This window comes from Rhipicephalus microplus, chromosome 8 (genome assembly GCF_043290135.1).
Source record: "Rhipicephalus microplus isolate Deutch F79 chromosome 8, USDA_Rmic, whole genome shotgun sequence".
In the NCBI taxonomy this organism is placed as follows: domain Eukaryota; kingdom Metazoa; phylum Arthropoda; class Arachnida; order Ixodida; family Ixodidae; genus Rhipicephalus; species Rhipicephalus microplus.
The window spans coordinates 63,620,798-63,642,454 of NC_134707.1; the positions used below are offsets into that span (position 1 = coordinate 63,620,798).

A 21,657-nucleotide genomic window follows, 5' to 3' on the forward strand; every position below is an offset into this window, starting at 1 on the left:
GATGTTGCTCGAATGTTGGTGAGAAAACAATGACGTCGTCGAGGTATACCAGACACGTCTGCCACTTAAGGCTTGATAGGACGGTATCCATCAGTCTCTGAAATGTTGCTGGGGCTGAGCACAATCTGAAGGGCAAGACTTTAAACTCGTAAATCCCGTCAGGCGTAACAAAAACAGTCTTTTCTCTGTCCCGCTCATCGACCTCGATTTGCCAATAACCGCTTTTCAGGTCCATCGACGAGAAGAAGCGTGCATGCCTCAACCGGTCAAGTGAATCGTCAATATGCGGTAGTGGGTATACGTCTTTGTTTGTCACGCGGTTCAGCTTGCGGTAGTCCACACAGAAGCGTAAGCTGCCGTTTTTTTTCTTAACTAGCACTACCGGTGATGCCCAAGGGCTTTTTGATGGCTGAATGATGTCATCATTGAGCATTTTCTGGACTTGTTCTTGGATTGCTTCGCGTTCTTTCGGTGCCACGCGGTATGGGTTTTGTCGAATTGGTCTTGCCGTCTCTTCCGTTATAATTCGGTACTTTGTCAGTGGCGTTTGATTTACCCTCGAGGTCGACAAAAAACAACCTTCAAACTGGCCGAGAATATCTAGAAGACTCTGCCTCTACGCTGGCGATAAATCTGCTCACGTCGACAGGCAGTGGTGTTGAAGCGGCCGGCGTCTCTGCCTGTTGTACTGCGAAGCACTCTCGGAGCTCTACGATTTCTTCGGAGTATGCAACTGTAGTACCCTCTGTGATGTGTCGAAGCTCGTTGCTGAAGTTTGTCAACAGGACCTCTGCTTGCCCAGACACTACGCTGACGAGACTTCTGGCAATAGCGATTCCTCGAGAGAGTAAAAGCATCAATATTTGTTCCGCGACACCTTCTCCAGTATGCTGCGTGTTACACGTGACAGAGACGAGGCAGCATGACAACGGTGGCATGGTCACGTCTTAAATCACGCGCATTGGCTTGCGCTGTAGCGCTGCGCTAAGGTCCGTTGAGAAGGTCAGTACACCGTCCGGTATATTTATGATGGCACCGTACTTCCGCAAGAAAGCCATACCCAAGATGGCCTGTTTACAACACTCAGAAAGAATAACGAAGGTTGCCACGAATGATGAATCCCCGATCTTTATTCGTGCGGTGCATTTTCCGGTAGGCGTCAGCAGCTGGCCTCCGGCTTCTGTAATTTGCGGCCCCGTCCATTTCATTTTTACCTTCTTCATTTTGTCGGCCAGATTCGCACTCATTATTAAAAAGTCCGCAACAGTGTCCACCAGTGCGGTCACGTCGTGACCGTCAATTGAAAGTGTAATGTCGGCGGTGACAATCTGGTCTTTCGTCGGTTCATTCGAAATGTGCGGCACTTCGTGCGGCGGTAATGGGGGATTTTCAAATCTTCGGCAATTCGTAACCTTCCACCCTAAGGTCGCTGCTTTTAGTTTCCCCAGCGTGGACTGGGAGATCTTCCTCCCGCCATGTCCGTGGTGCTACCTCTATTAGATTGGGGAAAATGACCTGGGAAGGGCGAGCGTGACCGGAACCCAGGAGGAACATGCTCGTTTCAACGTTGCGTCTTCCGTCGAAATAGCACTGAGGGGTAGTGGACGGAAATCCTTGATACCCAGCAACGCGATCAGGACAATACCGCACGATGTGGCCTGCTTCCCCACAATGGAAGCACAGGGGCCTGTAGTCAAGGTTACGCCATATGTCGGTTTTGCGGAGTGGGGGTCGCATCGGCGTCGACGTTTCCCTGTAGTACCAAGGCACTGTCGGCGGCTGTTGCTGGTGGTACTGCTGAGGTGGCGGCACGTTAGATCTAGGCTGTCGACGGAGAATATCTGCATATGTTGGCCTAATCATTTGAGTGTTCGGCTTGGGAAGTGAAAGCGCTTGCCTTATTTATGGGCGAACAACTTCTGTGACCGACGCAATCGCGCAGTCATTCGGTGTGGCGGTGAGCTTCTTCACCTCTTCTTGCACAATTTCGCGTATCAGGTCACGCAAAGAACGCTCGTCAGGTGTCACAGTGGTCACGGCAGTTGCACTGATTTGTCCGCTGTTGTTTGGACGGTCGTACTGGCGGTACCATAGCTGTAGTGCGCGCTCGATGGCGGTCGCCTCCTTCGAAAATTCGTCGACGCTTGAAGGTGGGTTCTGTACGAGACCAGCAAACAGCTGCTCTTTAACACCACGCATGAGGTGGCTGATCTTTCTGTTCTCCGACATATTGGGATCGGCTCGATGAAAGAGACGAGCCATGTCCTCAACAAACATAGCAACAGACTCGTTGGGCTTTTGAAACCGCGATTCGAGGAGTCGTTGTGCATGTTCCCGCCTTTCGACGTTTGCGAAGGTGTCCAGGAACGTCCACCGGAACTCGTCTAACTTTGACCAAACGCGATTCGTGAACCACGTGCGAGCCCCGTCTTGACTTCTGTGCGGCGTTCCACCCGTTAACGTTGGCTGTGCGCTCGAACTCCTCATGCCAATCATCTGCGTCCTCATATGTGTTGCCATGGAAGTCCACATGGGTTTTAGGGGTGAAAACAGTGATCTGTGTCGTTCTTGGGCTCGTCATGGTGGGGCAACTGCTTCCCGGCGTGGTCATGTTTTCCGTCCAAGGAGCGAACTCAGGACTCAGGCCTAACAGGCGGCGGCTGGCGCAGTGAACGGGTGTTTCGACGAGCGGAAGTCTGTGGACTAGATCCCGGGCTGTTGGAAGGTGTCCTGGACATGTACCCAGCACCTCCACCAGTGTCACGACGCAGACACAGCAGGAGTCCAATATAGAAGAGCTCTTTTTAATTAAAAATGAAAGGCGCTCGTGATGATGATGATGAAGTTGATGATGATGATGATGACCTCTTAAGGATGGCGCTCACCCACAGAGGGGAATGGGCCAAGAACCGGGTGGCAGGATACTTAAATGAAACTAAAATGAAAATGAAGCCAATCTGAAGAAGTAGTTTAAAAATAATACTACAGAAAAAATGTTTGCTGAGCAAGCGGTCAAACCATCTCTTGTTTTTGATAGACATAACTACGAATTACAAACTAAATATCTGAAAAGGTTGGGGTTCACTAGCAAGGTAATCTTTTTGTTGCGTTGATGTAATCAAACACAGTGGAGCATACATCCCTGTGGCAGTAACCAAATGAAGTTCCGCCAAGTGATAAAATTACTGGTAGATTTACTTGTATTCCTAGCTTTTGTATCGAAGCTACTAAAAATCTTTTTCTCTGATAAAAATAACGTTGGCAGAATAAAAAGAAATGTTCAATTGTTTCAATTTCGTTGCACCAAATCCATAGCGGTGACGCCTTGAGTCGAGCTTTGTTAAGGTAATAATTTAGTTGCGGAACTGCACAGTGCAATCTGGTATAAGTGACCTCTAACTGGCGAGATGCACACCACTGTTTATTCCAGAAATAGCTCAAATGCTCGAAATCTTTGAATCTATCCAAATTAGTAAAGAGTACCGGGCAAGAGCTTCGTCTTCCTCTCTGGCTGTGCGAGCTCTCCTCTGCAGGTTGAATGCGGCAATATAATGTATTTCCCCGATTATTACGCTACCACAATAGTAACGCCAGGGACAAGGAATTGAATGCAGGCTGCGGCAGCTGCATTTTCGATTGAGGCGAAAGTGCTTGAAACCGAGAAGATGAGATTAGGTGCATGTGAAAGAACACCAGCTGGTCTAAATTTCATTTCTAGAGCCCTCCGCTACATGCGCGGCGGCTCTCGTAATCGTCTCCTGGTTTTGGGACGTTAAACCCCAGATACTCTTAGGGTGACTTTCGATTGGGTGCAGAAAGAAAAAAAAAACTGAAATAGAATATTCGTGTTGAATATTTTACTTTTCACACAACTTGAACTTCGATATTGCATTTAAGCGCGAGGGTCAACTCCAAGTAGCGAGAATGGGGAAAACGCTCGCGCTACATTTAAATGAATACATAGTAATAATACAGTGACATGAGCACGTACCTTTTGTGCTTCCACGTCGTCATGTTCTGGATGTTTATTTTTACAAAACGTCTCTGCAGTCATATTTTGCCCAGGATAAAATTTGTTCAAGTAGTTGGCTTTTGTATGGACCTGAATGCAAGACTCCGACAAAGTGCTGCGTAAGAAAAAAAAATAACATCCTCGTAAATTACGCTTGTTTGTTGCTTTGTTTATTAATACTGTCAACCCCAGGTGGGATTTTATTTCGCAGGTGTGGGAACACAATTTTACAAGACATTTAATGCCAAGTTTAAATGCAAGCAAAAAATGAAACAGCTGAGAAGTACATAAAAAATAGAAAGATACAGAGAACCAAGGTATGTACACTAACCATGGCACGCATTGAAAATAAAATATAACACCAGCATGTACACTCATGCTTGTACGCGCTACATGCCCTGCATGTAGCACGTAGACAGGATAACCGCTGGTCATTAAGGGTAACTAACTGGATTCCCAGAGAAGGCAAGCGGGTTAGGGGGAGACAGAAGGTTAGGTGGGCAGATGAGATTAGGAAGTTTACGGGTATAAATTGGCAGCAGCAAGCACAGGACCGGGTTAACTGGCGGAACATGGGAGAGGCCTTTGTCCTGCAGTAGACGTAGTCAAGCTGATGATGATTATGATGATGATGATGTACACTCACACTGCGCGCATTGAAAAAAAACAACAACAAATATGGCCATAATACTTGAACTAGAGGGAGAAAAGAAAAACAAATAATAAAAATAAGGGCTATAACCAATTTGTTACAGTTATACGAGGTTTCCTATTCCTGCCCTGCCATTAAAATGACCAAGTCAAGCGCGAATAACACACATGGCCAGGCAGTTTTTTTTCATCGCAATCTTTAATTTCGCGGAGAGCACTGATTTCATGTTGAGGCGTGAAGTTGAACCAAAATAATAAGGGATGTTTCTATTCCGTAATCACATCGGAGAGGGACATAGTTCCGCATGACGTCAAAGACCCGCAATAAAAGGACGGAGAATATGCTCTGGAACTTCACTGAAAATGAAATGGCGCACCTTGCTCATTGCTTTTGTTGTTAGGTTTTGCTAATGTTCTTCCCTTCTCTCTGTTTCTTTTCTATTTTTTTCTTTTATCATCTCCTTCTCTTCCAGACATTTCTTCCCCTCTTTGCTTCTCTATTTCTCATTGTTACTACACTATACTTTACTCTCTACCCTTCTCCTTTATCTCCTTCTGACACCATATCTCCTTATCACCCTTCCGATTCACACTCCCTTGCTGCACTACATCGCACAAGACTATGATACGCTCTGCTAGAGGGCCTGCCAGGCCATGCAGGGTAGAACATTTTGCACACCTAATCGAATTTCAAGGAAAGCCAGTACCTTTTGTTCATCAGTTTTTTGTTGATGATCTCGACATCGTCGTAGTATTGTCTATTATTGTAAATGTCTGTTATTCCTCTATAGGCAGCGTTAACAAGCCCGTAGTAAAGGAAGAAAAAAAACAGCAGAGTAGTTCGGATGCTCGCTTTGGTTTAGAGAGTATCTGAGTTCGAAGACCACTTCATGAAGAGTTTTTTTTTTCGCCAGGAATTCTTTTCCTCCTTTTTTCTTTCTTTTTCTCTGTACTGATCATCTCGCCAACCAGAGTTATTTTAGGCCAAGCCGGAAAAATTGGCTCAGCTGTTCTAAGAGTTAAGCAGCAGGAGTTGAAGACAAATGCGCGAACGTGGTGATCCCGTGCCTGTTCATAATGTTGAATGTTCTTTTCCTACAGACTAACTACGGCGAGCTTTGACAGCTTCGCTTTCAAAAATTCGTGACACTTTGTACTTTGCTCACGGAATCACTGCGTTGCATTGCGGTATAGAGTGAGGAAGAAAACCCCTACGGAGCAGCATTACTCCTACCAGTCTCTAAAAATGTGACATTTAGTTCACAAAGTGCAAACTGTCAGTGAGGCGTTGCGAGGCTCGCGCGCACACGCACATTCGCACGCATGGCTGATCGAACTGGTTCGCCGCTGTGCATCACTTACATTGCGGCGCCAGCAGACGACCCTCTCGTTCTGCGCGCTTAGATGCTGCGGTTGACATTCTGTCCAGGTATGAGGCACGATTAAGCTAGACGATTGCACCTTGCATTCACCCGTAGACACGATAAGCGTCTCCATAGAAGCGCAGAAACTATGCTTCGTGGTTTATGTCAGGACATGAAAGTTATTCGCAAGCCTGCGCAACAAGGCAACAATATCGTGCATTGGAGTTCATGGGGCAAACTGGGGGCTATTGTTGAATAAAAATGGCAGAATATGGCTCGCTCTTCCATGGCTTGTAGCTGTACGAATGTTTGCCACGCAGAAAAGCTACAGTATTGGCTGCTTAGGCGAAACAACAAAATACTAACGCATTTTTTCTAATCTTGCACGAGAACAGGCTAGTGACTACTGCTTTTCTTTTTAGTTGTTACAAGAAGCACGACAAACTTTCTATGTATTTGTGCAGCTTATTTATCATGTCTATAAACGCACATCATTCAAATTTTTTTAGCTGAATTCTGTTTCTTGCGGAGCATGCATGCCACATCTTTAGGTGCGCAGAACGAGAGCGACGTCTACTGGCGCCGCTGTATACATGGCGTGCGCCACTGAGCCTATTCGGACGGCATGCGAAAGCACGCTAGTCTTGCAGCGTCACGCTGGCTTTGTGAAGTTTGTGAACTAAACGCCGACTGTTTAGCGGCCGGAAAGAGTAATCCCGCTCTGTAGGTGCTCTCCCCGTCACTCTATGCCACAATGAAACACTTTGGTTTCCCGAGCACTCACGAGCGGCAGCACATGTGCCGGCGGCCACACGCTCCGAGTGTCTTGTTTCCATCTGCGAGTATGGTAAATACTAAAAGGTTTCAACCAGATATCCATCTTCCCATTTGGTAATGCACCAAGGTATATAACCTGTTACCACACTCGCCGCAAGACACGAGCCACGCGCGTAATAAATTCCACTAATGTCTACGGTAGATTCCAATGTTACTCTCCTTCCACATGTCGTGCTCTGCACGACATGGTGTTGTGGTGTTAGGTGGGGTGTTAGGTGGTGTTGCACCGCCTTCAAAATGACTCTGCCAGTGGCTTATAAAATACATGTTTAGTGATGCCGCCATCACGTGACATGATGTAGTTGCATCATCAGAGAATGCCACCCCGACATCTTGGTGATATCACAAATACTCGCTCCGCATTGTTACAACCTCTGCTGAAATTATGAACGACGTAGCCCTCATCAAATTGTCAGTAATGACAATTGCTCAAATAACAGCTCCTTCGTTTCATTACGAGCCCGTGAAGATCGAGCGTATACTACATGTCCCCTTCATCGCAGTCACTGCCTCATTGTGGCGTAGTCTGGACTACTACTTAAGAAGGCGCCATTATACAAATGACTGGTTGGTGGAGCGCAGAAATAAACCTGCGTCCTTAAGCCGCATTACAGAACAAAGCAGTTCTTTCCCACCCTACGAGCTCGTGATATTCAACTGCCTTCACCTACCAGAGATATATCTTGATTTGGGCCACTGAGCAGTTTGAAAACTTGTGCGAATTCTCTCCATGAGGCGCTGTGCTCATCAAGTATCCATCCTTCCAAGAACAGTTAAGTGCATCGGGATAGCCTTCGATGGGAAGTGTTAGATTTTCGTCGTCATGACTGGCCCCTAGTCTGAAAAAAAAGCAAGCCTGCTCATGGACATTGCCTCAAGGAACACTCCGCATTACCACTCTATCGAAGGACGTGAAATATGTGGGCAAAACATGTTTTACTTCAGTGAGGTCTCTGTGGTAGCTTGCCTGGTTTTTGCATGGTTATTCTATTCATGAAGATTTATGTGCCTCTAGTTCACCTCCTTGTAGCTCATATGAGTGTATACTGTCGGAAATCATTAGGTGAACACATTGTTATTTAATAACTGTGAGCTATTGTTGCCAGTAAAAGTTCGAAACACTTACTTCGCTTACATACATTGATAACAGTGGTACAAGATGTATAGTTCCTAGACAGTCGGGGTCATGTTTGCAGTGATATGCTACTCTTTAAACCATGCAACCTTCGTACTAATGCTGGAGTTACCTTATCTTTAACGTTATTAGGGCAAGTATGGTCCTGTTAAGTTCACGGTGTAACAATAGACAAGTGCTGACACTCTCCCCACAATGCGCTGAAAAGCGCAATGCCAGTGGGTCCAGATAATGCTAGGGCCGTTATCAGTTATCTGGCAGCTTTTTCGGTGCCTTCTTAGATGACACTGTGACGAGCGGGGTCAGCCGTCTTGACAGCACGTTCGGCAGAAAAGCACATGCGGCCTATACTGGGTCTTTTTGCTGGTATGTGTGACCACGCTGTTGAGAAGTCATGCTTTTTGTTCGCGTGCGTTTAATGCATTCTATCGATGAAGGTAACGAAGAATATCTGAGAGATTTCCGCAATGGTTAAAACTTGTCTTGTACCGAACGGCCGTTTTGGCTATCGGACTGGTGTGGAGCACGTGCCGCTCTTCAAAGTGCCATCTGACTGTGATCGTATGGGACAATGGCCTCGTGCAATACCAAAGGTAGACCAAAACGTAATGTCTACGGGCCATTACTACGCCAAAGATTTTACAGAGGACATAATTTTCACGGGATTTCACGCAGAGTTGAAGCGAAGAGTGCTACTCAATGTGCCAAAGCGGCCATTCCTACCTTAGTCCCGAACTGTCCGAAGTACCCCACACGGTTAAGTACAGCGAGTACTAGTGAATTCCTGTCGATGACAACGTTACTTTCCAGGACCGCCGGACCATCACTGATATCAGTGTTGCGTATGACACCCATGCACGTGCTGTGTGGAGCCGTTTTGTAGGCGCCGACTTCGGAGTCCTCACCTCCAACCAGGCTTAGGCTAATTGTGGAGCATTTGTCCGTGTTGTGCCTCTCAGGAGTGCTAGCAACCATAATACTTTGCAGTTGAGACAGATTACGTCCTCGATGGTCTGTGACGGGTTGAGTGCGGCCGCATCGATGATATCCCTTCCAATGATGCTGGGGCCTGTCTTGGTTAGGTCCTCCTCTTGGTCTGATTACAATCTTGACGTGTTTCTTCAATATAGGTGGCCTGCGAGATGCTGTCACAATTCGGTTTTTCAATATATTGTTACACGCAAGAAGTACACGAAAAGGTTGAAAAACAGGCGAGCCTGGATGGTTCGCGTTTACTTCCACAAGGGGTCTCGAGACAGCACACCCAACGTCGTCTTCCTTCTTCACCTTTTTTCTGAATGTTCATTCGCGCTGTATGCGCCGTGCATTGCAACCGCTCGTGACATTTCCCCGTTGGCAGACGAAGCCCGCCGGGCGAGTCACTCAGTGGTTCGTGCATTGCATAGCTTCATGCGAGCGACGTGCGCCACTTCTGTTTTAGCCGAGCGCCGTCCAGTGCTTGTGAGCCGTGCTATGCGGTAGTTGACCTCACTGAGGCGTTCGAGGATAACGTAGGGCCCGACATAGTGAGCGAGAAATTTCTGGTACAGGCCACGTTTCCGTAAAGGCGTCCAGAGCCACACCTGATCTCCAGGATTGAAGTGAACATGTCGGTGACGGTCGTCATAGCGGATCTTTGACCGGTCTTGCGAGGTGACGGTGCGTAGCCGAGCGAGGCGTCGCGCTTCTTCTGCTTTACAGAGAATCTCGTTGATCGGCTCACTGTGATGAGCAGAGTAGGGAAGCATAGTGTCAAGATTATAGCGTGGTGGACGAGCATAAAGGAGAAAGAAAGGTGAGTAACCAGTGGTCTCATGTCTTGCGGTGTTGAAAGCATAGGTGATGAAAGGCAAAATTGTGTCCCAGTTTTTGTGCGCGGAGTCGATGTACATGGACAGCATGTTGGCAAGCGTTCGGTTCGTGCGTTCCACTAGACCATTAGTCTGTGGATGGTATGGAGTGGAATGGCGGAAGCTTGATGAGCACAGACGAAGGGTCTCTTCGACAACATCCGCGGTAAATTGCCGCCCACGGTCGCTGATTACGATGCGAGGAGGTCCGTGTCTGAGGATAACTTGAAACAGCAAGAAGATGGAAACGTCTTTTGCTGTGGCCGACGGCAGTGCTGCCGTCTCACAATAACGGGTTAAGTGGTCTACGCAAACGATGACCCAACGATTGCCGTCTGTGGATCGCGGAAAAGGGCCCAGAAGATCTATACCAACTTGCTCAAAGGGGGTGCTAGGAGGCGAAACAGGCTGAAGGCGACCAGACGGCGCGTCAGTTGGTCGCTTGTAACGCTGACATTGGGTGCAGCTGGCGACGTACCGTTCGGTATCATTGCGCATCCGGGGCCAATAGAAGCGTTCCTGAGCACGGTAGAGTGTTCTTGTGCATCCAAGATGTCCGGAAGTTGGTTCGTCGTGCATGGCAGATAATACGTGACTGCGAAGGCTCTTGGGGACAACCAAAAGGTAGCGCGCACCGGTAGCCGAGAAGTTCGTCTTATATAGGGCGCCGTCACGTAAGCGAAAACGATTGTCTGCAGCGGACTCCCGCGCGGCCGCGAATAGCGGCTGTAAGCTGTCGTCTTTCCTCTGCTCTGATATGAAGGTATCCATATCCGGGAATCCCGTGGACACAAAAGCGATGTATTCATCAAAGTTGTCCGCGTCACATTCAGTCGTTGGGAGTGGCAGGCGAGAGAGACAATCAGCATCAGCGTGTCGCCGGCCGCTCTTGTAGGAAACAACGAAATCATACTCCTGCAGACGGAGCGCCCAGCGTGCTAGTCGACCAGAGGGATCCCGAAGATTCACAAGCCAGCATAGAGAGTGATGATCCGTGACGACAGTAAAGGGGCGCCCGTAGAGATACGATCGAAACCGTTGCACAGCGAAGACGACCGCCAGACACTCTTGTTCGGTGACAGTGTAGTTGCGCTCGGGGCGACTCAATGAGCGGCTAGCGTACGATATCACATGCTCGCTGTCGCCGACACGCTGAACTAGTACGGCGCCAATGCCAACACCACTAGCATCGGTATGAACTTCTGTCGGTGATGACGGATTGAAGTGGCGAAGAATAGGCTGGGACGTCAACAGTAGCTTTAGCTGCCGAAACGATGAGTCGCATTCCGAGCTCCACTCGAAAGGAACACCTTTTTGGAGAAGGCATGTGAGCGGATGAGCTATGTCAGCAAATTTGGGAATGAAACGGCGAAAGTAGGAGCATAACCCTAAAAAACTTCGTAGCTGCTTCACAGAGCGAGGTGCCTCGAATGCCTCCACAGCTGTTGTCTTTTGTGGATCTGGTCGTATACCTTCTTTGTCTATCAGGTGTCCCAGCACAAGTGTCTGTCGTTCACCAAAATGGCACTTTTTAGAATTAAGCACAAGACCGGCCTTCCTCAAGCAGTTTAGTACCAAGTCCAGGCGCTCGTTATGCTCACGAAATGTTCGGCCGAAGATCACAACGTCGTCTAGGTAGCACATACAAACTTCCCACTTCAAACCGCGAAGTATAGTGTCCATGAACCTTTCAAACGTTGCGGGGGCGTTACAAAGCCCGAAAGGCATCACGTTGAATTCAAATAGTCCATCGGGCGTTACAAAAGCGGTCTTCTCTCTGTCATCCGGGTGCATAGGGATTTGCCAGTAACCTGATCGTAAATCCACAGAAGAGAAGTAAGAAGCCGCAAAGAGGCAATCGATGGCGTCGTCAATTCGTGGGAGTGGATATACGTCTTTCCTAGTAACGGCATTTAGGCGACGGTAATCGACACAGAATCGCCACGTGCCGTCTTTCTTCTTCACCAGTATCACTGGAGCTGCCCAAGGGCTAGACGATTCCCGAATTACTCCTTTACCCATCATTTCTTCGACTTGAGCGCTGATGATCTTTCGCTCCGCAGAGGACACACGATATGGTTTTTGACGAATCGGTTCAGCGGATCCTGTGTTGATGCGATGGCGAGTACGGGATGCAGGAATCGATGTGGGGCCGTCGTGCTGTGCAAAGTCGAATATTGAAGAGTGTTTCGAGAGCAGGGCCATCAAAACACGACGTTCATGGTCACTGAGCGATGTAGCTACCATTCCGAGCATGTGTTCGTTTGCGGTGTGCGAGACACTGGTTTGTGCTGTATCCGGTAGTTCTGCAAGCACTGCCATAGGTATAAATGACTCTCCCTGAAACGTAGCAAGTTTTAGGCCTTGAGACAGCACTACTGCTTCAGTGGAGCAATTTAGCGTCCATAGCCCTGCGCATCCATCGGTAACTGAAACCATACAATACGGAACCAACACATTTTTCTTAAGACAGTTTCTATGGACCGGTTCCACTGCAACATCGAACGAAGTACTAACAGAAGACGAACAAACAACAGGAACGCGCATCGCGGATAAAGCGGGCACAACAGTGTCTTCAGAAACACAAAACACACTCTCTTGCTGGGATGATTCTTCTAAGAGCGCAGAGGACACACTTCCGCAAATACTGAGTTCTCCTGTTCGGCAGTCAACATTGGCGCCACACAATTTCAAAAAGTCAATGCCGAGAATTACATCGTGTGTGGAACGCGGAAGCACGGTAAACTCAGTGTTAAAGGTTTGACCACCCAAGGAGACATCCACGTTACACACACCAACCGGGTATAATGAGTCCCCACTCACTCCACGAAAGCTTGTGCTGTGGTCCCAATGAAACATAACCTTGCGTCCCAGCAGATTTTTGAACACCACACTCATGACAGAAACAGTTGCTCCCGTGTCGACTAAAGCCATGGTAGAAACGCCATCAATAAGTACATTAACCTTATTCTTCAGCATGAAGATAGGTGGAGGTATCCGAGTCGGCAGCAAAGATTTTCCAGCGACCTCACCTCCATCGGCCGCGCTGGCTAGTTTCCCGGCGGTGGTGACGCGAAGCGGCGTCGAGGAGATGATGACGTCACACGCCGTCTGGGAGATGGAGATCGAGACGCTCGGAAAGCTGGTGGTGGTGTCAGAGTACGTTCGGAGGCAGGAGAGCGGTAACGGTTTCGATACCTTTCTTGTTCTCCAGAATAGCTGTCCAGAGGGAAGTGACGGCTTCTTTCTTCTCGGAAGTAGCCTTCAAAAGTGGTGTTTCCTGGCCTATTAGTGTCCATTGCACGACCACCGTGTTGCATAAACGATCCCGACTGTCCATTGCTGAATGCCCGACGTCGGTTACAATACCTAGCTATGTGGCCAGGCGTGCCACAGTTGTAACACACGGGCAGAGGGCGAACTTCCGGACGCTGATTGAAATATTCCACAGCGGCCACAGGCTGAGAGTAACTCATCCCCTCCCCTTGGATGTCGTAGGCAGTGCTGGGTCTTCGTGGGCGAACGTCGCGTGGATGCTGATCAAAACGCCGATCAATCGAGTCGTAATGGCGTTGTTCGGTCTGGCCATAATGCGGGTCGTGTCGGTAGCTGTTACAATCCGCAGCATTCACCGAATGCTGCCAAGTAGCCGGAGGAGATGCGCAGACGGCGTCTCGGAAAGCGACGGAGGCGCAACGCGGCACCGCATAACGCGTTTGTTCTTCGTGCCGCAGGAGCTCCTCACGGACAATCTGCCGAATGGTAGCTGAGAGGTCTGTCTGCGGACTCGCGTCAACGCTGGCCACAGTCGTGACATTGGCTAGCCGTCCAAACTTCGGCGTGATTCGGCGAGTTTTCAGCGCCTCGAATGTGCGGCAGTGCCGAATCACGTCTGATACGGTGTTCAGGTTGTCTTTTCCAATGAGGAAGTTATAGACGTCTTCCGCAATACCTTTTAAAAGGTGTCCCACTTTATCTTCCTCGGGCATTCGAGAGTCGATGGTCTTACACAGCTTGAGAACTTCTTCAATATATGTCGTGCAAGTCTCGCCGATCACCTGAGCTCTCTGAGCTAAAGCTGTTTCCGCTCGTTTCTTCTTAGTGTCCGAGTCGCTAAAGCACTTCTTCATTTCTTCAATAAGACTGCTCCATGTAGTAAGCGTGTCGGCGTGGTTTTCATACCAAACCAGGGCCGTGTCCGTCAAATAAAAAACGACATGCCTGAGCTGGCTGGCCGGGTTCCAGTTGTTGCATTGGCTTACCCTTTCGTAATGGGTCAGCCATTCATCGAAGTCTTCCCCTGGCTTTGCTGAGAACGGCCGTGGCTCTCGGTAATGCTGATACAGCGGTGGTCTTGCCGAGGCATTGCTGAGGGGGTCATTTTGCTCCAGAGACATGTCGGGGCGCGATGGCGAAAGTCCGGCAAGGCGACGGCTTCTACGAAGTTCTGGTGCTGACGGCTCCGTCGTAGGTCGTGGGAGGTACCCAGCACAGCTCCACCAAATGTTACACGCAAGAAGTACACGAAAAGGTTGAAAAACAGGCGAGCCTGGATGGTTCGCGTTTACTTCCACAAGGGGTCTCGAGACAGCACACCCAACGTCGTCTTCCTTCTTCACCTTTTTTCTGAATGTTCATTCGCGCTGTATGCGCCGTGCATTGCAACCGCTCGTGACAATATGACCACCCGTATTCATCCTGGGAGCCTTGCTGATGCAATGCCCATACCAACTCGAAGTGCTTACGTGGTGAATGACTCAGCTGGCTACGGCACTTGTTCTCTTCGAAGATTCTGTTTTCCAGCGATATTTCTCAGTAAACCCTTCGGGAGGGGGGAGGGGGAGGGCAAATCCAACTTTTCTACAATTATTTCTGTCATTGCTGACTTGTCGGTAGCAGTCGCCGACCCTCTTGCAGCAGCACCGTGCGGCGCACGCTAAGGCCTACCACAGTGGTGGTGTGGTTTGATCACACAGTCTTATAAAGTAGAAAACTCGACCCACCGTGAGAGCCTCAGTATCGGAGCAATCCACAGCACTTTACATCTTGGTTGGTAACATCTTGGAAGCATTGGGTGTGAAATGTCGGCTGAACACCTTTCAGAAAACAGGAATTTCAATGCTCTAGTGCCATTTTTCTGCGTTCCTTTGGCCACGGTGCCATTTTTCAGCTCGCAGCCCGTTGCACCCGCGAGACCGAACATTATCTGGCCGCTCAGGCACGCTCAGCGTCAACAGCCTAATATTCTTACACGATGGTCAAGTATAGAATACCGGTTGAATAGAACTTCTGGTTATAGAACTTCTAGAATAGAACTTCTACAAGCGCACGGCCTTATCGACGCGACATTAAGGAGGTACGGAGGGGATCAGAAAAAGAAAAACGTGAACAGCTACATTCATGCGAAAATGGATGACCGCCGAAGCTGTAACAACGTCGATGCTGTGACAACCTTCCACTAAAGTAAACTCGATCACCGCTCGTCGCTCAAGCGTACGCGAACTGTGCTGTCTCTCCTACTCGAGTTCCTCTCAGAGCTCTACGTCGTACTTCAGCGCCACCACACTGTGCCGAATGCAGTGCCACCTCAACACACTTCTCCTTCAACCTTGCTATTCGTCACAGGTAACCTCCTTGATTAGCGGCCTGCCAGGGCTATACGTAGTGGTCATGCTCCTGTATATCGAAGATACGGGCGTGAGCAACTGTACTAACACATGGGCTAGAGGGAAACCGTTTAACTATGAAAACGGCCAAGCCTGGACGACCACTTCAGACAAACCATAAAGAAAGGAACACATGGGTCTCGAAATAGAGGGTCTTGTCTTGAGCTGTGCGTGCTACTGTTTCAGCATTAAAAGTTATTTCACCCAGCCACATGAAGGGCTGCCGTAGATGCTTGATAATATGCACCACATTATCTGCAGACGCGTGTAGTGTGTACCTAAGCAAATGTGAAATAATGTACGTACTTTGCGCGGACTCTGGGCACTTTACAGACTGCAAAAAATATTCGTCGCCCAGGCATCTTAGCCATCGACAACGCGTGCTCACAACCTTGTTGAACTTGAGTGAGCCAAGTAAAAAATGACAGTTTCTAGTGTACTAGAGTGTGTGCTATGTAAAGATGGCTATACGTAATACGTAGCGCACGTCCACAAATGAAAAAAAAACACGACACGAGTCACTGCAAAGCAAAATCACCTGCAACCATTTTTCTGCCTGTGGCTCCACCACTTCGTCTTACACCATTCACGAAAAGCAGGCTTTAGGGACGCTTTTCAGGCTAGCCTCTCTGATATTTACTTCATTAAGTATTACTGACGTTGTTTTTCTCGAAATTTCTTCTCTGTTGGCACCAAAGGATACCAGAAAGTGTGCTCTTTCTTTGCGAGCATGCTGTTATTCTCGGTGACTTCTAGTCCGATCAGTCTACCTCGGTGCAAAAGTAGTTATAGTGCTTCGATGCTGACCAGAAGGTCGGAGACTTAATTCCGGCCGTGGCGGTCGCATTCCCATGGAGGAGAAATGATTGAAGCCCATGTACTGTGCGATGTCAGTGCACGATAAAGAGCACCAGATGGTCGAAAATCCGGAGCCCTCCACTACGACGTCTGTCATAATCATTTCGTGGCATTCAGACATAAAACCCCCGAGAATATTATTCTGCAGGTCCATGAGCTCAAATTTGGGCGCACTTTAAGGAACCCCAGATGGTCGAAATTTCCGCAGCCCTCCACTACGGCGTCTTTCATAATCATATAGTGGTTTTGGGACGTTGAACCCCACATATAAATCAAATAATCCGATAATATTATTGCCGAGCATAATGAAAAACTCAAGAACAACAAAACAAACTTACGTCACCTGGCCCATCGGAATCTTGTATCTCGGAGCGCGCCCTAACGCTTGGTCATGTGCCTAACCTGAGCACATCCACAGAGTTTAACCTCTGTAGCTCCATAAACTCAACAGGCCTAGAAACCTTTACGCCGAGCTGTATGTTTAAGCAAACTGATGTCATCCAAGATTCAAAATAAGCATGCCTGTAGACTTATACTCCTAGTTGTATGTTTAAGTTAACTGATGAGAGCAAACAATCATCTTGTTCACAAAAACAAACAAAAAACCTTGCTTATCTTTCAGAACAGAGGTTCACGGTTCTTTACATGGTAGCCACACCGAAACGGTAATTAAAAGTCTTTGTGAGTACGCGTGACATGAATCACTTAGGAAAAAAATATGATAGAACGGTGTTAGGAGTGAGTGAGTGATTGAGGAAGTGAATAAGCGAGCGAGCGAAGCAACTTTACTGAAGAAACCAGAGGACTGAGGCCCCGGCTAAGGCGTTGTCAGGGGCGATGGAGAAATCCTGTCTCCAAGGGCCTCCCGGGCTGACTGGATGGCCCACACTTGTTGGAACTAAAAGATGTTGTAAGTGTTGCATGAGAAATCAGTTGCACTGGATTAATCCCTTCAGTCACGAACTTTGAAGGATATTTAAGGAGGCCTCTAAATTTGTATTTATGCAAACGTCTTGGAGAACACCGCAGACTAATACAGTCACACCTTTTCAATCACTATTTGAGGAAACATTAAATAGTTTCTCAAACGCGAAAAACTTATTTATGAATATTGACGAGCAATGTATCTTGTGTTATTTCACAAAAAAAGTTATTCGTAAACGAATTAAGGGCATTTTCAAGTTGGTGATTTGCATATCACAAATGCCACTGTTCACAGCTGCAATGCCTTGCAAAAGGTATGTAGAATTTCTTTGATGAAAATACCAGCCCTGCTTATGCTACCAGAGCATGTATTTAGGATGCAAAAAAGAAAAAAAAAACATACGCATGAGCGATCTCATGAGCCATCGTAGATACTCCGCTGTAGAGCAGTGGCTCGTCTTCTACAACTGCAGCACTGTAGTTTGTGCAAACTCCGCCCAAATTAGTCACACCTGCATGATTCGAGCATTGACATTGAAAAGAAAAAAATGTTTCTCTGCAATAGCGTAGCAATGAATGGGATAGAAACAAAGTGTATGATTAAACGGAGTAAAGCTGGCACGTAATACTTCTGGATCCGATCACGAATAACTATACAAAACGTCGGTGTGAAAGAGAACGGCTGCTCCAGGCTGGAAACTACCTTCAACAGTTTCCTCGCGTTGAGAGTACCCCACGTATAAGGGTGTACGAGCCGTCTGCTGATCTCTGCCGAGGTTTTGAAGTAAAAGAATACCATGCCCTTAGAGTCAAAGTCCACAGTTGCTGCTCTAGTGTCAGTGAAGGCCTTCATGTCGGCGCAACGAAAGTCGTCATGTTGGGCGCTGCGTATGCGATTCTATATGCAATGTTCTGAACGACCCCATCAATTTTCGAGCTGCGGTTGCTTAACGGGGCTAGGCGAAAAACCGTCAACATTTTCTGTCACGCTGCCTTTCGTGCGTTTCCGCCATGGAATAGGTCGGTTTAAGTCTCCGCTACTTCCAATACTCCTAGTGTGTTTTTTGACGTCCCACATTAGCTTGGGTGATGTCACAAGTCACAGACGCTATCAAGCGGGTTAACAAGAACCGCTTTGTTTGTCGGCGGTTCTTTCTTCTAGCACGGTGAGCCAACAAACAGAGCGTGGCGAAAGAAAGAGCCATGCCAGAAAGGGCCGCCTATAGACTATCTAAGGGTTTGAGACGTGTATTACCGTTAACGTTCGCTGTAGACTAGTGGTGCGCGAGTGGAACGACCCAACCAAACTTGAAGCCCTCAATGGTAACCGAAAAACAATATATATATATATATATATATATATATATATATATATATATATATATATATATATATATATATATATATATATAATTATATAAAACCTCTTCCTCTTACTTTTTGACCTTGGGACATACTTCTGTGCCAGCTGACGAGTCAGTCAGTTCAAGCTTACTGTAGACGACGTGGTTGTCACGATAAAAGAGCTACAGCGGGGTGTGCCTTTCCCGCTTTCATGTTTCTTCCAATGGCAGGACTGACTTGACTTGACTTGTGTCGCTTGTTTTTGTGTAGTTTAGCAGCTGACTTTATGGCTTGTTTCTTGGCCTTGCGCACACCACCTGCTGGTCCCTTATCTCGTAGATGCTCAATCTTACAACTGAGATGCGGTCGGGGCTAATCAAAAGAACTGAAACGTGCTAGTACGGCCGAGTACATGCTTGCATGGGCATCTTTTTGTTTCTTCGTGTTCAATTGATTGATTTGCGGTGGTTGGCTAACTTTCTGGCAATGTTCCGGGTCCAGCCATCCTTTCTTGACGCTTGAGTCCTCAGCATGAAGCTCTTGAGATTGGCTTCGGATGAAATCGCCCTCCTCTTGGCTGGATACATGCAGGCATCATATGTATGATAATACATCTGGCGAAAGATCACTTGAGTGGTCAGTACTTTTGTCAAGCCCCAAGTCATTGTCATCAGTGCCAAACACACATACACGCTGGTGCAACACCTGTTGAACGGCAGTGAATTCTTGTTCTAACTGAGGAATTACGTGGGAATCACGTAGTTGCGGCCATGGCGATTACAACGTGGTATCGGTCAAGTAAAGTTCCGCCACGTTTGGTTCACGCGGCATCACATTAGGTAACCCTTTTTTTGGTTCGAGGAATAACCATGTGTGCTGGGGTTTTTGCGGCAACGGTGAAAACAGTGAACGGGCTGTAGCAGACGTTGCCTGTGTAAAAAAAAGGCGTCGAGCTCTGGGATGGTGAATTTCTGATGAGTGAGGTGGCCGGACGATGAGCTCAGCGTGAGCGGCTTTAAACCAGTCCTCTCCCAGGATCGAAAGCAAGGACTTTATAGCCAGAGCTAGAACCTCAATGACTGCAGCAATAGACCCCACAGCGATGCGAGTACATAATGTACCAACTGCCATGACGGCAATATCGCTTACAACAGATATGGAAGACTTGGAGCATCTTAACAGGTTCGAAAATCCAACAACACTAGCATTGTGTGTTTGGAACCACTACCTTGAAACGCATCAACAAGGCCTACAAGTGGAATGTAGGCTTGAATTACGGCACACTGCACAAATCGTTTTTCGAGTGGCTCTGAAGCTTGAAATCAGGCCATGGAAGAAAGATTCGTTTGTTGTCCCTCAGTATTGCATCTGGAACGAGGGCACTTGGATGCAAAATGGCTAGTTTGCCGTCAATGACTGCATGTGGCCTTGCTTAGGTCATGCGCCATTTCTAGAGCTGATTGCAGAGTAAGGACTGCTTCGCTCTTCCTATGGTAACGAGGAAATACTACACGAGACTGGCGACTGAGCCGCCGGGGCTGGTGACGAAGATCAGTAGTTCATATTATCAATCTGCTGTACAGGCATGGCAGGCACTCGTGATGCTGATGTTGTGTTTGCAATGGCCGGCTGACTTGGGAAAACAGAGGCGTGCTCTAAAGATCGGTCGAGTTGGGCGATGATGGACAGAAATACACTTAAAGTTGGTGGCCGTTGGGCAGTGATCGTTGTTGCTAAATGTGGGTCGCGCACACCTTGTAGTGCTTATACAATGCACTGAGGATCTGCCAGTTGGACGAGACATTGTGAAGTTATGCACAGTTTCACCAACAAGTAGTCAACGAGGTTTTAAATGCGCGACTGGAGGCATCTGATGACTATGTGCTGCCACTGCAAGAGCGTAAGCTTGTCCCAAACTGATTCTCGAACGCAGCTTTGAAGTTCTTACACGTGTCAACCTGGTTTCCTGCCACGCTTTTCCGATTTGCAGCAGAGCCACGGAGCTTACCCAGTGCTACCGCGAGGAGACTGGACGCTGACCATGTCTGCGCATGACTACGCCAAGCCTTCACTACGGCCGATTCAGCAAATATTTTTATTGCTAGTTGAACTTTTACAGAGACTCTAAATTGATAATGGTGCATAATAATAATGACTTGCTGAGCGCAAGAATCGTGGCAACACACATGTCTCTTGTGGATGCTATTTGTTTGTTGCACTGACACGCAGTAATTTTTTATCATTAGTTTTATTGCTATGTCTTGTAGTGAGGAGAACCTACCTTGAACTTTCCTGTTGATACATGTGCCGTTGACCTCCATCGCAAGGTTGCCTCTAGGAAAGAAAAAAAAAGTATTTACCTTGTCACACTTCAAAAAAAAAATAGAACTGAAAGAAGCACGAAAGGACGAAAATAGAGCTGCAGATGAAAGAAATCTCGAAAATGATCGCGTTGTCATGATCAATTTGTTGTCATGTAGTACTCGTTAATTGTAGAGATTCTACATTTGTTATTCAACACTCGTGTCCTCACTTCTTGCTTCATTATTGCCAGAGATTGAACATTGCAGCTGCTTTTGGCAATCGCTTCCCAGCGCAATACAAGAAGTAGAAAACAAAGAGGTTGATAGGGCAAATGATTAGTCACGAGAAAATCTTATTGAAAAAGAGGTGTGCTTAAAATTAACCAGGAGTGATTGATTAGGAACTATGGCTGACCAGGGGCTGCTCCTAACGACCGAAAGGTGAGGTAAGCACCATAATCTTAGAAGAAAGTCTCACAGGTATACTGTCGCAGAAAAAAAATTCATTGGCTTCTTAGGGTTCTGACTGTTTAAAATATTCTGTTTACTCAAATATCCTAGTACATTGTTGATCTTTGGCAAGCTACTACAAGACCTACAGCCTTTCTTTAACTAAATGCAGCTCGTAATGCGAGTTTAAACTGTGGTTGCATTGTCTCCGTCATAAATTAAAAAAAAACAATGGTTCCGGCCTTATATACACCATGCCATGG

The 21,657-nt window shown here is 47.5% G+C and overlaps 1 protein-coding gene across 4 annotated transcripts in view; it reads right to left on the reverse strand.

Moving 5' to 3' along the window:
* Positions 1-21,657, reverse strand: part of LOC119187299 (venom metalloproteinase antarease TserMP_A-like) — a 121,612-nt gene that overhangs the window by 67,117 nt on the left and 32,838 nt on the right. For all 4 annotated transcript variants that reach the window (XM_075872014.1, XM_075872015.1, XM_075872016.1 and 1 more), the window contains 4 exons: positions 20,923-20,975; positions 17,701-17,809; positions 7,536-7,703; positions 3,992-4,127 (listed from right to left, as the gene is read on the reverse strand). In XM_075872014.1, the coding sequence (XP_075728129.1) occupies positions 3,992-4,127; positions 7,536-7,703; positions 17,701-17,809; positions 20,923-20,975 (466 nt within the window). The remainder of the gene's footprint in view (positions 1-3,991; positions 4,128-7,535; positions 7,704-17,700; positions 17,810-20,922; positions 20,976-21,657) is intronic.